General features: G+C 41.4%; 2 protein-coding genes across 6 annotated transcripts in view; one reads left to right on the plus strand and one right to left on the minus strand.

The window, feature by feature from the left end:
* Nucleotides 1-19,044, plus strand: part of LOC145413852 (carbohydrate sulfotransferase 4-like) — a 610,328-nt gene that overhangs the window by 411,009 nt on the left and 180,275 nt on the right. The gene's annotated exons all lie outside the window — the stretch shown is intronic.
* The window catches only part of Rho1 (ras-like GTP-binding protein Rho1), a 98,255-nt gene that overhangs the window by 50,626 nt on the left and 28,585 nt on the right, over nt 1-19,044 (minus strand). For all 5 annotated transcript variants that reach the window (XM_080283523.1, XM_080283521.1, XM_080283524.1 and 2 more), the window contains exon 2: nt 3,037-3,850. In XM_080283523.1, the coding sequence (XP_080139649.1) occupies nt 3,037-3,115 (79 nt within the window). In that variant the 5' untranslated portion in view covers nt 3,116-3,850. The remainder of the gene's footprint in view (nt 1-3,036; nt 3,851-19,044) is intronic.

A 19,044-nucleotide genomic window follows, 5' to 3' on the forward strand; every position in this document is an offset into this window, starting at 1 on the left:
TTGGTTACATGTTACCAGTACTGATCTTCCAAAAAGTCCCATCCCTTCCCCCTTCACCCCGAACGTCCCTCCCCCACTCCTTTACGAAATTATATGTAGATTCCATTCCCTTCTCTCCTCCTCCTGAATATCCTGCACTCATTGTACGAATCATACTTAGTTTTTTTTTTTTTTTTTTCTGTGACATATTATTCCTGAAGAAAATCTTGTATTGTTGGGTTGTGGATCATTCTGGTACTTGTCTACTCATAACTCTTTCCTGTTCTTTGTATAAATCTGCATAATTTTTATCGCTTGTGTCGTGAGAAGCTAGAAATGTAAGAGGTGTACGGTTTACATTTTTTTTTATTTAATTGTTTTAACCGTAACTGCACTAAATATACTTGAGATGGTTAGGGCATTACTGAATATCACATAATATATAGTATACGAGTATATCCCAACTACTACAGTTGCCTCGGTGTAAATGGTAAAGTCGTAGTGGAGTTAGGAGGAGGGTAGGACAGAGACAAGGCACATATGGTTAGGCAACAGACAAGTGGTGACAGACAGTGGTATGATTTACTTTTGGGGAAAGTGACACTCCCTCTTATACAGTAGAGGAGGGGAAGGCTCATTTTCCCCTCTGGCTACTGTGCATGTGAGTGTTGCTTGGCTTGTGGTCGCGTGACAGTGAGGCAGGATGTAGTGACGCAGACAACACATTACACTGGTACCGCCCACAGTTCTAACAATTACACAAACAATGAGTGTGTGTGCCGTGCAGGATACGGATGAATGACTATGCCTGTATTTATAGATGTTAAACACTTCAGGCCCAGTACGTCATGCATGTTACGTTCTTTCTGCAACCACATGATACAGATAAACACTGGCTCCTATGACTCACTAAGCCGAGTCAAATCCTTGAGACACAATAGTAGAGTTACCCCGGGTAAATAGAGTTTCTGTGGTTTACTCTTAGCTCAATGAAAGGGTCGTTTTCAAAGTGTCATAGGATGATTCGTAGTACCTCTTCCCCAGCGATTTATTTTGTTTTCTGCACTTTAATATCCTTTTTTATGTCGGTGATACAAACCATCTGTATGTTGCCACTGAAACGATACAAATAACGCAAACAAAAAAAAAAATGCGATAAAGCAAGAAAAATAAATCGCTACGGAAGAGGTGCTAGGAAGTCTCCAAGGCCACTAACAATACCGCCCATAGTCGTCAGGCGTCAGCAGGACCAAAATGCATGAGTAGGCGTGACCGTGAGAGGATTGATCACTTCAATATGGTGACTTTCATTACCAGCCGCGATAGAGAAGCTGTTATTGTTTTCAATTTATCTGCCTGTCTGTGTGTCTGTTACCACAATAACTTCGCAACCGCTCAAGATATTATCACAAAATTTTACGGGTGTGTAGTAAGGATGAAAATCTCCCACGAGTTCGAAATTGGTGAAAGTAGGTCAAGGTCTGTGTGTCTGTTTCCACGATATCTTCGCAACCGCTCAAGATATCACAAAATTTTACAGGTGTATAGTGGGGATGAAAGTCTCCTACGAGTTCGAAATTGGTGAAAGTAGGTCAAGGCCAAGGTCATATTCTGAGCCGCGCTGGATATGTATCGGCTCGCGGCTGGTGTGATTCTCCCCTTGGGGGGCTCTAGTTTTTTTTTTTTTCTTTTTCAGTTTTCTTGTTCTTGCTTTTGTCAGGCTGTTTCATTTAGCTTATGGGAGACTCAGTTTTTTTCTTTCTTTTTGTCTTATTCTTGGTATTGCCAGACGCTTTTATTAAGCTTCTGGGCTACTGAAGGGATGGCAGGCTTCCTTAACACGTGCAGCCTTCATTTCATTTTTGCTTCTGTCTGACTGTTCACCTAAAATTTTTAGGACGCATCTGTTAGTGAAAGGGGTTGAAGAGCAGGTCGCGCGCACGCACGCACACACACACACACACACACACACACACACACACACACACACACACACACACACACACACACACACACACACACACATACACACACACACACACACACACATGAAAGGGGGGAGCATTAAGGGTATGGATATTCAGAAATAACCAGTGCTACTACGAGATCGCCCTCCGCCACCCTCGTCCTGAGTAAGATCTTGGGCAGCAGCCAGCGCACAAGACGTCACAGTTTGTGTGGAAGTATGGTGTGCATTTTCCATAGACACTCAGGCGAAAATGCAGAACAATTTAACATGCTGAATAGAATAAATTTCGCTATATGAATAAAGCAGTCAAGCGGTAGCAAGATTATAATGTACGGTTGTAGGTGCTGCGATACTGAAAGGGGCAAAAAACTATTGCAAGCCCTTCATAACAACAGCAGTTTTTCTGTGTCGTTCCTGCTACCGCTTGGCAGTTATATTAATCTTAGGAAGGACCTCTTGTATAGAAGTGGTTAGCATGCACCCACCATAGTAAACCCTCCCGCTGTTAAATTAACTATTACTCCCCTGTATAATACACTTCCTCCCAAGTTTTATATATATATATATATATATATATATATATATATATATATATATATATATATATATATACCGGTATATCCCATTGGATCCCAGGGCTGCAGAGCGAGGCATTGCACTGGGAGGGTATTAAGCGTACGGCCCTCCGCATATCGGCTCACAATCGCGAAGCTCATAGGTCCCTACACTGGGGTTCCTTACTTTGTAAAGATTTGAAAATTCCCATTTCTGTCTAGTACTGGGGACACTGGGCTCCAATGGGATATATATATATATATATATATATATATATATATATATATATATATATATATATATATATATATATATATATATATACAGATGGATACACTGACAGACAGACATATATAGTTATATACTGTAGATAAATAAATTGCTAGAGAAACTTTTCTTTTGTCAGTACAACATCAGATCGCGTAATATATAGGACGACAGATAAGCAAAATAGCAATTGAGCAGTGAGATTTACAGATAGAGATAACAACAGACAGACATACAGACAGACAGATAAACAAATAGCCCCTTACCTGTTTTCTCAGAGGCCCAGCAACACAGAGCACTCAGGTTGGGCAGAGGGATGCGAATGTTGATCTCACGGTTGGCCATGGTTGATGTTGAACCTGGATGGATGCTATCGCTTCACCAGTAACACCGATCCTTCTGTCTCCCCAGTACACCACCCCTTGTACAGAAGCTGTTGATGGTAGAGCTTGTGTTTGGCTGGGTTCGGTTGGGCTGTGTTGCGTTTGGTTTATTTGGGTTGGGATAGGTTTCGTTTCGTTAGGTTAGGTTAGACTGGGTTCGGTAGGGATGATTATGTTAGGTTAGGAAATTTTCGATCACCGGTACCGTTTTCATTTCATGGTACTGTAACCTGGTTTCAAGTACTCGTTCTTCTCTCCAGCTCCCGGACCAATAACCAACCAATTTTGTTTCACCAATTCAACTTTTCTCTCATCAGTATGGCCACCTTCCCAGTATACAGTTTTTTTACTAGTTCACTCGGTCACATCAAAACACTAAGGTAACCACTATGACTTTGACCAATATTTCCTCTTGTCCAGCAGCTGCACAGTCCCCAAACCACCTTGGGATCCTCCTACCAGTCTGTACACATCACAGTATGTCTCATGTTCTTCGGCATTCTAGTCTCCATCATCAATCACCAGTACACGCCCTAATTCACCAGTAGGCCGTTTCCTCACCAGTACAATCCAACAATCCTACTCAGTTCTTTCAGTACACGTCCCAGTTCACCAGCAGGCCGCCTCATCACCCAGCAGAGGATTGGGTGAGATTTGAGGGAGTTTCCAGTGCACCAAGCCAGTCTGTGGCCAGCCTCTGTGGGAAAGAGACTGCTGTTACTAAGGTTATTTATTTATTCATTTATTTTGTCATTATAGTCGCTTTTTTTTTCCCCAACCTGACTAAAATCAAGGCCCCGTCCCTTATAGTTTCATAACAGTAATACGGCCCCGGCATACAAGTCGCAGGGCCGCATTCTCGTTGACTTTGGGGAATTCGTAACATTTCTTTCTCACCGATTTACTCTACATAATACACCGACCTTCAATGATGTTACCGATGCAAACACTACTACTGTTAAAGAAGATTTATTTAAAAAAAAAAAAAAAAAAAGATATTAAGGCGTAGTACGTCACATAATCGCTACGGAAGATTTACCACGAAATTTTTAAGTTGCCAACGACAATATGGGCATCATTTTTCAACCTGTAGGTGCTTAGTGTCATATTCTGGGTTGTATTGGACATCGTAACACTTCTTCCTTAGCGATTTATTTTTCATATAACAGCTTCACATTTTTGTATGTTACTTATAAGGTTTTTTATGAATATAGTTTGGATCGATAACAGACATAGGATACTTAGATGTAAGATGCAAAAGTAAATCGTTACGGTAAATCTACCTATCATCCAATCCTACATTGCCCCATGAGGAGCGTAGAAGCCCGGGGCTAGGCAGTTGATCCCGACATTTAAGATGAGAGTGACCAGCCTCACTCATCCCTGAGTGGCATTACACGAGCAATCAACCCCAACAAGTTAAGAAATCTCCAAAACCACTTAGAATACGACTCTAAGTTGCGTAATCCACTCCTTAATAACTCTGCGGGGATTGCAACCAGGAAGTCAGTGAACACGTTTTAAAACACTCGAATATATTAGAGTACACATCCATCTCACTTGGTCTTCACCCTTTCCTTTTTACAACATTTTCTCGTCATTTCCACATGCCCCTCTCACCCGACACCCCGAAGATCTCTCGTATCAAAGGTGTTAATGTAGTTTCTTTCTGACCCTATGTGCTATCGCATGTCTCTTGTAAGTTGAATATAATCATCTGTTGGCAGCAAGAACAAGATATGATATTTGTCACCATGCTAAAGAGGTCAGATCCGTGCAGATAGCGCTGGGTATACAGTAATTTCTCCAGTGACAGTGTTGTCCTTCGGTCTTTCGGATTAATTGCTATACAGGACGTGTAAACTATGACTTGAACGTTTACAGCAAAACTACCCCCCACCCCATGTCAGATGTGTGCAAGTCGGCTGTTAGTGTTTATTCATTCACAGATATGATGGTTGAAATGTACTATAGATTGCATAGTACCTGTTCCTCAGCGGTATAGTTATTCATATTGTACCTTTGTATCCACTTCTGCGTTACTGAAAGAAACTATCTCGGCAATAAAAATATAGAAACAACATAAAAGAGTATATGGTGATGTAATAGACATAATAATCTGCCAAGAATAAAGTGCTAGGATACCTATAATACGGCCGTTTTCCAGACTTGTAGTCTCATTTTAAAAAATGAGATTTCGTGTCATCTGTTTCTGAGCGATTTATTCTGCACAGTGCACATTAATATTCTCAAGTATATTATTAATGCAAAGTGTGTGAATATCATAAAGATATGAAGTACAATAGAATAAAAAGGTGAAATACTGAAATCTAGAAGGGCACTCAGTGGAGCGCATCTATCCGACAAGGGCAACGTAATTTCTAAACCGCTCTTCATAATGAGTTAGGTTTTCTCATCATTGATTAGGGTTTCACAAAAAACGTTTTCCGGATCCAGAATCTGTAATACGATCCGGCTTGGTCCCAAAAGTTAACCGATTGTTCCCTGAGACATGGGCTGTCTACCCACCAAATTTGTCCCAAATCTCTCTTTTAGTTTTTGAGTAATCATGCTAACAGACAAACTAACTAACAAACAACACATACAAATAGGGGTGAAAACATACTCTCCTTGTCGGAGAGAATAAATTCTCCAGGGAGAGGTCCTACGAACTCTGCTCAGCCAATGATATTACGGGCGTTCTCCAGCCTTTCACCCTCACTATCTGAGTGCCATTTGTGACCTACCGTCTCTCACCCTAAATGAACAACTAGATTCTATATCATTAGAGACTTGAGCGCCCCTTGCACACACACACACACACACACACACACACACACAAAGGTACAATCAATGTCATATGTTAGCGTAATATTCCCCAACTTGTACTTCCAGTCAGACGTTCTTTTCTGGTTAATCAAATGGAAAAGGGCTCTCTATAAATTTCTCTAACTCTGTATCACTCTTTCCGATAGGAGAGTGACGGACATTCCCTGTGTGTGAGGTAGACGCAGTGACGAACATGGTCTAAGTGTGGGTTAGGGGCAGTGACGAACATGGCCTAAGTGTGAGGTAGAGACAGTGACGAACATGCCCAAAGTGTGAGGTAGACTTAGTGACGGACATGCCCTAAGTGTGAAGTAGACGTGACGGACATGGCCTAAGTGTTAAGTAATGTTGTGACGGACATGACCTAAGTGTTATGTAGATGCAATGACGAATTTTCCCCAAGTGTGAGATTGATGCAGTGACGGACATGGCCCATGTATGTAGAAACAGTGACGGACATGCCTTACGTGTGAAGACACTGACGGAGATAACCCATGTGTGAAGTAGCCTGACGGACATACTCAAAGTGTGAAGTAGACCCATTGGATATTAATACCAACTTACGTCCTTGAGTACACATATTCCCCCGATAACACACTTCCGAACCCAGTGGTAATCTGGCCACTCGAGTGCAGTATATCTATGCTGACGTCACGGCCAATTTCCGTCCATGCAGGGCCCTTATGTTCGTATGACTTAGAAGGCTCCCTGATAAATTGACCCCTTCACTACGATGACGTCTTATATGCTTTGCTCCTGATACCTCCGGACGATTTTATTCAGCTAAACTGGAGGGGTTAGATATTCTCCATAAGCCCCTTCACTACCATAACGTGCTTGTTTTTGTTACTCCTAATATCTCCAGGTGATTTTATTCAGTTTATGAGCGAATTTCAAATAGTAACGCCTCTATTAAGATAATGTGTTTTGAATTTTACTCTTGTTACCTTTGGACAATTTTATTCGGCTTATGAAATACTTTTAAGAGCAGAAGGAGTAGTTATAACCCTCATTAACCCCTTCACTGTTAGAGATTATTTGAAAATCGCATAACACTCTCTGGCAGTAAAAAGATTTTTAAAAATTCGTTATTGGAGTGAAGGAGTCAACCTCTTCAGTTTGTCGACATACTTTTCATTTTAATTAGGCAACCCAGAGGCTATTACATTCAAGTTATGGAAGTTATGGTGTTGAGGAAAACAATCATCTAACCTCGCCATATCGATGTCTCTACTGAGCTTAATAAAATTGTGTGGATGAAACAAAGGTTCATATATAAGAGACGTCCTCGGGATGAAGCGGCGAATGTGCTAATGTGTTGTATGTACACCACGCCTGTATTAAAAGATATAAATAACGCACAGGAAATATTATCTTTCGCACCTCTTCCTTACCCTTTTATTACTGTTTACAACATCTTAATATTTTTTTGCAGTGATGTACACAACTTCGAAATAAAACAATGTACACATAACATGCACAAGAATATTCTTTTGCACTTCTTTCTTACCCTCTTGCAATGACATGGTGTAGGTTTAATTATTCGATTGTGCGGACAGGCATTAACTTGTGAGCGTCAACCTTACTAACTCAGTGGTGGTCGAACCCATTCCAGGGCATCCCGCAAACGATTGGCCATCCTTAACCCGACCAAACAACGCTGATAAATTATTGACCCCTCTTATGATGCGCCACTCCACTATCTAAGCTCCGTCCAACCTCGCGCACTTAAATTAACCCCTTCAGCCAGGGGACGTCAGTTATTCCTTTTTTTTTTCTTTTTTGTAATAATACCGGCAGGCGATATTAATGTATTTAACTTCGGAGAGTATCCTAGTGGTGAAGGGGTTAATGAAGGTCATATCCAGTCCCCTTGAGCTCAGAATTCTTTTAAGCTGGGTAAAATTGTATGAAGATGACAAGATTGAACTAAAAACGTAAAGACGTCATCGTACTGAATTAATATTCGTCGGAAATCAGTGGGATTCATTTCACAACTCATTTGACCTATAATGACCGGACCGAGTTGAAGACGACGCATGAATTTGTGTGTATGTATATACAGTATATATAATAAGGTAAAGGAGTATGCAGGTACGTAGAGAGAGGAGGGGATGAGGGAAGGTGGGAGGAGGAGGAGGCTCTTGAGGTGGTGTAAACAGAGGGAGGTAGAGAGGGAGGGAGGGGAGGAGAGTGGTGTAAACAGAGGAAGGGAGGTGGAGAGGGGGCGGGGGGGTAGAAGTTACAAAAGGAGGCAAGAGGGAAGGGAGGAAGATTAGTGAAGAAATGTGAAGGGAGGAAGAGACCTGCTTATCTATATGTTGTCTGACACCACAACCTGTAAGGGGTAGGTTCGTGAAGATGCACTCCCAGACGTTAGTGTCCCAGCTCAGTAACGATCTTTCTGCCGGCTTCGCATCACCTTCTCTTATATGCTGTCACACAATCACACCATAGGGCTTATCATTCCACCTCATTCTCAGAAGCCCTGGATACGTTTAGACAGAAAGAAGAAAAGGGAGAGTAGAGAGGAGAGACGGAATGAGGTGGGCAAGAGGGAAGAGAGTGAGACGGAGGGAGATAAGGCTAAGGGAAGGGAAGGGGAGAAAGAGACAAGGATCAGACATGGGGTCTGTTACTGTGTTTCTATTACTATTAATTTCAGTTGCTCTCAATTATATTAGTTATAATTACTTTAGTGGTCATCTATTACTATTACTATTACTATTACATGGTCATCTATTAGTATTACTATTACTATTAATGTATTATTTACTATAATGGTATTAATTAAATTGAAAATGGTTTTTATTTTCGTTATCGTTGGGAGGCTGTTCCATGGAATGCACAAGTATGTCTAGATCATCTGATGGCCTGTTGACCACTCTCCATTCTGCACGGTCTCTTGTGGTGTACCTGCAGCTTGGAGAGCAACCAATAGGTAACCATGGTAAGAAGGCTGTTTTTATTGATTATGGTAAACGTTATTAAAGAAGTGTCTGTATTGGGAACGTAATATACAGTTATCAGTTGCTTGCCTTCTGTTACTGTTACAATTACTATTACAGCCAGGAACTTGTGATCTGTTACTATTACTTTGAAAACCCTGTAATAGTCTACTACTATTACTATTACATATTACTATTACCCCATGTCTGACAAGGATATGGACGTAGGGAGAGGGAGAGAAGTAGAAGTATGGAGAGATAAGGAAGATAAGCCACAAGAAGGGATGGGAGAAGGGAGAAGGTAAAAACAAGAAAGGGAGGAAAGGGGAGTAGGAAAGTGGGGAGGAAACAGAGAGAGAGCGAGAGAGGGGGGGGGGCAAACAGCCAGTCTTTATCATCACCTCACTCATCACCACCATCGCCACCAACACCATCACCACAGCGACATAACCATTACCATCAGCAGCACAACCTCCGTCATCATAATCATTACAGCAGCTCTCAGCACCACAACCACCATCACCACAACACCCAACACCATCACAGCACTTACTACTATTCTTAGTAAATAATAATAATAATAATAATAATAATAGTAGTAGTAGTAATATTATTATTATTATTATTATTATTATTATTATCTCCCTACGTGTCAACAAGTGGGTTGGTGGAGGGTTAGTGCCCCTCCCCGTAAAACAACTAACTCAGAGTCAAATGGCCACCCCTTAGGAATTATGGCGTCTGGCAATAGATAGATAGAATATTATTATTATTATTATTATTATTATTATTGGTGGCAGTAATGTTCCTTTGTACATCATGATTGTTAAATTCCTATGGGTATAACCAAGGAGAACAGAGCAGGTGTCACGGTGAAGGATTTGGGCCGTATAGTTTTCCTTTTTAGTGTGTAGGTTGATAGTCTGTGTGTTTATTATTAAAACCGATATGTCGCCCGCTCATGATATTGTTTCATATGCATGAGATACAGTAACAGATTTCATAAATCAAAATATATATGCAAGACCGACTTTTTGCACCTTTTAGTTATCTTTGTTACCATTTTCATTAGACTTTATTGAAAGAAGGTAACAACCAAACTCACATTACAGTAGCCTGTGAAAGGCTACCGTTGTCCGGACCATTGAAAGGTAGATGACTGGCCAATGCCCACGATTTAATTCACGATCAGTAAACTTCCAGCTTTCTCTTGGAGATTCGAACCAGCGCGCAACATACTACCATCACCCCAATTAGCGACCTTAGACCAAGACCACAAGGCGGATGATTTACCAGCACTGATCTTTGTTCACAACGTCTCTTTAAGATATGCAGTCAGTTTGTATTGTATGCTTAAGATGGAACTGAGTTTATTGTAAAACTATACTTATGCCTTAGCCTGTGTTATCCCATAGCAGGATAAAATATTTTTCTGTCTTTCCCCCCAGATTTGATCGCTATTATTACTCTGATGCATCTCACTCCGGTAAGTTACTGTCATCCCTTGAGATCATATAATAAGCGGATTAGACATGGTTCCCTATTATGATCTTTCTGTTACCGCCAAACCATTATCATCATTGTTAACTTTCGTGATTTGTAATGGCTGACAGATCCCAAGACACCCGTATTTTTTTTAACTGCCCCACTAATTACGAGCGTTAAGTAATTTTCAGCAGCTGGGTGGATGACAGCGACACCACAATGACGGAAGTTGTCCAAAAATCTCTTTACAATGGAGTCCCCCAGTCATCCCTCCAGCTGTGTCTCTGTTGTCGCTAGTCATCCTGCCAAGTGTGTGTGTGTGTGTGTGTGTGTGTTCGTTCTCCGTTATTTCGCTTTACTCGGCTCTTCTAAACACATAACAGTCAATCCTCCTTTACCCCCTTCGTAGTGTTCTGACCCGAGAATAGACAATCACACTGCAATTTACGTCCCTGGGAAGATTTACATTACAAAGAACCCCCTAGTCACTTGTAGAATTGGTAATCGGTAGCAAGAAATAAGATAGAAAAATAAGATATCGCAAAGTAATACAAACTCAGATAGTGAAATCAGTAAAAGCTTAATTCCAGCCAGAGACAGTCACTTCCATTAAGATTTTTTCAGCTAAATACATTCGCCTTAAGTTAGCCAGGAAAAATTATTGTCGTGTCTCTGGCCCACTAAAAGGGTTACGAGCGTATTTGATAACTAACAAACATTACATCAGTCAGGTCAGCCAGAATGCTAATGAAGAAATGAAATGGATAATCATTCATTTTAACCCATTACGTACAATGACTCGTTGCTGGTACGCTATTCTTGCTACTGGTAGGCGATTTAATTCAGTATATTTGTAACTGAAACCTGTTGTAGTGAATGGATTAGAAAGACTCCATTAAGAATTTCAGTGTGGTGACATTTTGTATTTATTTCTTGCTATCGCCAGACAGTTTCTATTTGGGATAACCCCTTCTAGTAAAGAGATTGAGTATAAGGATAAAAAAGCTTCAGTGATAGGAAAACAGTGTGCAAGTTGGAATAAAGAGACTTCATATCACTTTTCCTTAGCGGTTTATTTTGAGTAGTATGTGCCTAAAGAATGTCTTGTCTGTTATTTTATTTCTTTGTTGTCGACATGTTTGCATCAGCATGATGCAGTAAGATATTAAGGTGTAATAAGCAAGTGAAATGCAGAGGAATAGTGTTGCAAAATCTCCAAAGCCAGCGAAAATACAGAGCAAACTTATTACAGTCAAGAGCGGTAAGATGAGTAGGTTATGTGTTCTGTTGAGCGGACAACATGTGGATAACTGGAGTAACGGAGTGATGTGAAGGAGACGCAGAGAGTCAGACGACATTAGACACAAAGACAGAAGGATGACTAATACAAGACAGACTCAGACGACAGAACAGACATAATAAAGTGCCGACACTGACGACAGTGCAGACACAAAGTACAACACAGACACAGCTGGAGGGATGACTGAAAACGAAAAGACACAGGAACGACAACACAAGCATAGACAACGCACATGCATATACAGCTGAAGAAATGAACAGGGACAGTGTAGATAACAGCGCAGACACAGAAGACTAAGCGCGCGCGCGCACACACACACACACACACACACACACACACAGAGGAGTGACAGTGGGGGAGGGGGGTGACTCTAAGTGCAACATCACCAGTACAGTACACCCTTTGTCCCTCACGACACCACTTTACCTCTGTCACATCGCATCACCCTCTCCCTACCACACCATACCCATACCATACAACACCACTCCTCATCACAACACAGTACACACCACCACACCGCACAACACAACACCACACCACACAACCCAACATCCATCCTCTTAACGCCTAAGTTCTGCAATGCCTAAAACACTACATTATATCAGCAGTGTGTTGGAAACCGCGAATAATTACAACTCTTTTTAGTCCAAGTGCCATCAGCTGCCGGAAGCAAATCTGTGAACGGAAACTCTTATCATAGGAAACACTTATTCAGTATAAAGCAGACACATAACTTTATTCTTCGTAATTACGGATACTGTTATATTCTTACTATGCCGGAGAGAGAGAGAGAGAGAGAGAGAGAGAGAGAGTCAAACAGACGTACGTGTTTGTGTGTGTGTGTGTGTTGGCGTAATGCTGGAGAAATGCTGTGTTCTAGCGCACCCCCCCTCCCCTCCCCCGCCCTCGCCTCCCTCTGTGCTGATCGCTTCCACTGTGTGTTGTAACCCAAGACACAAGCCATCTAAACAACCAGTGCGCCTCTCGTAATTAGCACACTGACTCACGCGTCTCACCAGCGCTTCATTACTGGCTAGCAAAATCGACCGTACCGTTAGCAAGAGCAAGGACCTTATTCACAAACAAACGCAAGATCTCGTCATACAAAGATCGGCAAACAATAAATAAATAAATAAATAAAACACATGTAACAAGTAATCCCACGTTACCTCCTTCGAGGTGTAGGTGTCCGAGGCTAGGAAACCGTAATCCAGTACATTTAAGGGTAGATGATCAGCCTGCTTCCCTTGATGGTATTACATGACTGAGAATACCTGAGTTATTTCTTGAGGATCAAACCTATGAAAGGCCGCCACTCCGGTTGGGGTTTTCTGGCTACAGTAGCCTAACAGCTTCTTCAGTTGGGCCACTTTCTTACCATAACGTCACATTTGCATCACGTCTGCATTAGTACTAAGAAGCGGACTAATGAAACGGCTGCTCTTATTCCAACTTTTCCTACGACCTACAGGATTGGACAGTCTGCGTCAGAATATAGCCAGTTTCTGTGGTAAAGAAGACTTCACAATAGTCAGTTTTTCAGACAAAAAATTTCCATAATAGTTAACTGTTGTCGTACTACACGTTGATTTGTTTTACGGTGCGTCTAACTTTGATAATCAGTTGGTTCAGTCATTACCTCCGCTAAGGACGTTATGTTTTAGCCCGCGTTGGTTTGTTTGTCTTTCTGTTAGCAGGATTACTAAAAAATTTATGAACGGATTTTAAGTAAATATTTTGGAAGGGTGGGCCATGATCCAAGGAAGAAATGATAAAATTTAGGGGCGGATCTGGATCCGGAGTATCCCGAATAGTGTCATCAAAAGTTCTTAGTGAATTTCAATGAATTTGCGTGGAAGGGTGGGCCATGGAGTGAGAAAGAATCAAGTAAATTTTGGGGTGGATCCGGATCTGGATCCTATATCCACGGATCCCGTTCCGGTATTACTCTAAAAGTTAAGAACGGATTTTGATGAAATTTTGTGGAAGGGTGGGTCATGGGCTAAAGAGAAATTGATTGAATTTTTGGGCGGATCCGGATCCGCATCCTATATCCACGGATCCGGATACGGATTCCTTTTAATGGCAATGGCATTGACCAAGGTATGCGCGCTCTGAGAGCTTTCTAGTTAAATGTTTGGTAGCTCGATGAATGAAAAGAAACTTATATACAGAGTTTAAGTTTAGGAGAGTTTATAAATACTAACCACGTCTTCAAGAGTAACCTAGTCTGCGTCGATTTTTTTCTTCCGTCACAGTTTGTTGATTCATGATGGTCTACCCTAATGTGCAGTTTTAGTTTAGTGATTTTTTATTATTGATTTTTGTGGTAGGTAGAGACTTCTCCTTCCACTCACTCGATGTAGTACTACCTACAGGTTACTATACACTGAGTGACAAGCCACATGGTTTACTGTACTCCACGAAACTATTTACAGCGCAGAGTGGTGATCATATAACCAACTAATGGACGACAGGTGGTTTGGTAAATTAAGACTCTCCTAACGGATGTGGCCCATCGGTGTTCAGTTCCTGGGTTTTGGGGGGTTTAGTACTCACACTGCTGCTCACGGGAATGGTGTAGATCATTATCGCCATCAGTGCCCGGACTAAATAACCTAGTCCTGGTCTTCTACGCTCCTGATGGGGCAATACAGGACTGGGTGATGAATGGGTGGAGGGAGTTTAATTTCTTTATAACAATAAATAATAAACGGTAGTAGGCACTCTTACACCTTGATAATAATCTTTTACAGTAGGCAACAAAAGTTCGCATAATATTTCACCTCTTCTGCTCTCATTTTTCTCTTCTGGTTAATAATCCTATGCTGAAAGAAGCTTGGTATGTTTTTCTGCCAGTAGATGATGCTCTTTGATGTGATGCGTTCGGGAGAAAAGTGACCAACATGCTCCAAGTGTGAAAGAGGACGCAGTTGAACAGTAGGCGAAGTTTTGTCCCTGAGTGCACAAACAGAAAAAAGAAAAACAAGAAAACTGTGTGGCACCTTGAATTATAATAATGAGAGATGTAGCCAGTGGTGAGACCCGAGGCTGGTGTACTTAGAAGACTTTTCCTGGTGATTACATGTGTCAAGGGCGATGTGACACAAACACTTGGCCGAGATTTTTGCAGTTTTGCAGCATATTTCCCTTAGCTCAGTTGCAGCAGAAGGTATTACTACGGCTCTGCCTACTTTATACTTTTTTCGTGACTGGCACCGTATCCTAGTGATAATAAGACAAAATTTGGCTTTTACATCTTGTCCATAACACTTTTTCTCCAGGAGCATCATATTTTGCCGGTATTCTCATGTTACCCAGTTCAGCATTATAAATGGAGAAATAACAATTTTATTCCAAGTTAAAGTGGCCAGAGTATAATCGCAGGTCGCCATCAAAGCTCTGTTCCATTTATTTATTTACTTATTAATTATTTGTTGACCTTCACTATAAGAGACCTTTTTGGGTTGAATGAGACTGGCCGTAAAAAAAAAAAAGTCATCGTACTGAAGGGATTTAATCTACTTTTTTTTTTTTTTTAAAGTTCTCCCCTAACCCAGTGAAATCGTCTAGCGGTAGCAAGCATAAAGTAGATAACTCGACACTGTAGTAAAGGAATCGGTGTTGACGTTTTTAATCTACAGCCAGAAAAATCCTTCTTAGGTTGAATAAAATGATTCAGAGGTAGTCAGTGTGAAACAGCAATTTTCGCAGTGAGTGTTAGCTCAGGAGGTTGACAGAACTTGAGTGTTATATTCTCGCTAATGACAGACGATTTTATTCAGCTGAAAGACTCCCTGGTCAGCTGTAGTTATGGTACCAACTGTCTCTATAACTCTTTCTCTGTGATGGTACTTTATTCTTGCTAATAACGGATGATTTCATTCAGCTGAGAGACTGCCTGATCATCAAAATAAGTATCGCTATCACTGTAACCCATTCTCTTTGATGGCCGAAAAGAGGTACATATTTTTCGCTAATGAGAGATTATTTCATTTATCTGGTATAATCGTAGTCCCTACACAGAGACAGTGTGTTAACAGATTCAGTACAATGACATCGTGTTATTCTTGTTATCGCCAGACATTTTATTCAGCATATGGGTACCGCATTGAAGGACTTAGAAACAGTCTCCATTAACGATCAAGTATGGTGAGGGCTTATTATTTTCGTTTTGCTTCCATCAGGCGATTTTGTTCAGCTGAGAGAGAGAGAGAGAGAGAGAGAGAGAGAGAGAGAGAGAGAGAGAGAGAGAGAGGAAATAATAGTTGTATTAGTAGTAATGGTGAAAGTAGTATTATCAATAGAAAGAGTGAGGAAGGAAGGGAGAGAGAAGGAGAGAGAAAGAAAGGGTGAGAGAGGGAGGAAGGAAGGGAGAGAAAGGGCGGGTGAGGAAGCGGGCATGAGGCAAGGCGGTACTAATTGCTTGTGTTTTAGAAAGTGGTTGAGTAACGCTTGTGGTGTGTGTGTGTGTGTGTGTGTGTGTGTGTGTGTGTGTGTGTGTGTGTGTGTTATACGTATATATGTGTGTATTGCAGCAGTGGTGAATGTTTCCATGTGTGTGTTAGAGTTTATGAGCATGTCTGGGAGTGGCATTCTGAGATACATGTAAACTTGTGAAACGTCCATATGTGCGCATGTGTAAGGGAATTTAAGTGCTTGTGTATTAGTCTCCATGTCGGTACATATAATTGTGCATATTTTTGGAGTATAATTAAAATTCTCTTCTACGATAAGTTTCCACATTCTGAACGAAATTATCTGGCACTACAAAATAAATAAATAAATAAATAAATAACATATAGCTATATATAAAACAAATGACATCACCGTACCGAAAGTATCAGTGATAATTTTACTTTTTTTTCGTGGATCCTACCCAACTACCTATAGAAGTACCGTAGATTGGGAGTGAAATAAAAAAAATTACGAATGTTTTATTTTCATTTTTTACATTTTGTCCCTCCTCGAACTGGTTTATGTGTTTATATCAGTTTGCAAGCGAGTTCATGTGTCTATACATGTATGTGTGTGTGTTTCTAAGCTATTATGTGTATGTGCGTGAGAGGATCTTTACAATATTGTTTGTATGTATGTATGTATGTTACTACGGCTGCACTTGCGTATCTACAGTATGTGTATTTAAGAACATGTAGTCCACAGGGTATCATAATGCAATATGCGCCAACCTGATCTAATTGCGATGTGATGTACGGTAATTTGAGTGAGTGCGGACATGTGTGCGGCTGCTTCTTATCTGTGTGTGTGTGTGTGTGTGTGTGTGTGTGTGTGGCTATATAGGTGCGTGTGTATGTATGTGTATTTAAGAATGCGTACATGATATCATATCGAAATCCGTGCTAGCCCATCCTAACCACAGTTTGTTTGAGTGTAATCTTGTGTATGGCTGTTTCTTATCAGTGTGTGTGTGTGTGTGTGTGTGTGTGTGTGTGTGTGTGTGTGAGTCATAATGTGAATGCACCTCAGTGTTTGCGTGCAAGTGTCTGTTTTTGCGTGACTCTTCGACCACACCCCCGCACACGCTTTTTCCTTCTGTCTGTCTGCCTATCTGTCTGTCTGCCTATCTGTCTGTCTGTCTCCCTGTCCGACCGTCTGTGTGTGTGTGTGTGTGTGTGTGTGTGTCTTCACTCCTTCACACACACACACACACACACACACACACACACACACACACACACACACACAGTTTCCAAGACTCTCTAGTGCCTTAGGACGTCACCACAATGGTTGCCACTTCTTCCTCCTCCTCCACTGTCTCTCCACCACGCCTCCACCATTACCACTGACACCATCACCACCACTACCGCTCCAGGATCACACTGCCAACACCACCACTATTACTTTACCTACTCCTATACCACACTGTCACCACCACCATCACTAACAGCATCACTATCACTACATTTACCAAAGTAGCCATTGCACTGAAAGGGTTGAAAAACAGGGAGATAGGATGAGGGCGCCTGCACCACCTAAAGCACGGTGTGTGTGTGTGTGTGTGTGTGTGTGTGTGTGTGTGTGTGTGTGAGAGAGAGAGAGAGAGAGAGAGAGAGAGAGAGAGAGAGAGAGAGAGAGAGAGAGAAAAAATCTGAATATATGAGTAAGTCTTATGTCACTTCTGAATGGTTGGTACGCCTGATGGAGCGGTGCATCTAATAATTTGGGGGCAGTATGAGTCTTGACCCTATTCTCGTTGGCTCCAGAGAATTCGTTGTATCTCTTCCTTAGCAATGTACATATCTTTCTCAGAAGTGTACAGTATTTTTGACTTCTGGGAATATGGTCAGGGGTGGATCCAGGAATTTTCGGTGGTGGGGGTCTGATTCGCTGATTCAACCAAAGACTTGACGCTACATACTGATATTTCAATGTTGAAATTGCCTCTTTATTCAATGATGCATGGCCGGTGGGGGGGGATGCATCCCCCCATCCCCCCCCTCGATCCATCCCTGAATATGGTGTAGGTAAGCCATGGGTCTTGTTTTAAGTCAGTTAGATTTCCTAACACCTCCTCCTTAGCAAGTTGTTCTGCACATTACACAATCTCTGTGTTACTAATGCAGCCTACGTCGATACTGGGAAAAAACTAAACATTGTGGATTTATTATTGGCGTGTAATATTCTGCACAATAAATAGCTAAGGAAAAGTGGTACGAAGTCTCCTGTGCCAGCGATAATATAGGTTTTTCTGCTGCCCGTCCCTCTGGTGTTCACATCTCAAAATGCCATAATTATGGAGATTTGCAGACTGGAAGAGCTGTTTTCAGGGTTTTTCTTTTCGTTTTCTTGCATTTTTATATATATTCATATTTTTCATTTGTGTGGAACTAAAGGTCACGATGAATAATGATGATGACGATGATGATGATGATGATGATGATGATGGTGTGTGTGTGTGTGTGTGTGTGTGTGTGTGTGTGTGTATTAGTAATTGCACCTTTCAGCCACAATCACTATCTCTGTTATGTGCACCATCCTTTCATGGAAAAAATTCGTGGCGAAACCTCATTATGACACATCTAGTGATTTATCTGCTATCACGCCTTCATGAATTTATACTGACTTACAGAAATGGCGAGGGAGAGAGAGAGAGAGAGAGAGAGAGAGAGAGAGAGAGAGAGAGAAACACCTTCTTGAGGGCATCGCCTGGAGCCCACCTTTCCAATTCGGTGCCTGGTCGTGTAACCCCCCATTTTATGCAGTTTTTCTTTACAACATTTTCTGGGGTGTGGTAATGTCATGCATGATCTACTTATGAAATATTGAAGTCTTTCTAGTGGGCTTTTGTGATTTCATATCGCCTTTTCC

The sequence above is a fragment of the Coenobita brevimanus genome, chromosome 97 (genome assembly GCF_032717465.1).
Source record: "Coenobita brevimanus isolate Jiangsu-jjx chromosome 97, ASM3271746v2, whole genome shotgun sequence".
In the NCBI taxonomy this organism is placed as follows: domain Eukaryota; kingdom Metazoa; phylum Arthropoda; class Malacostraca; order Decapoda; family Coenobitidae; genus Coenobita; species Coenobita brevimanus.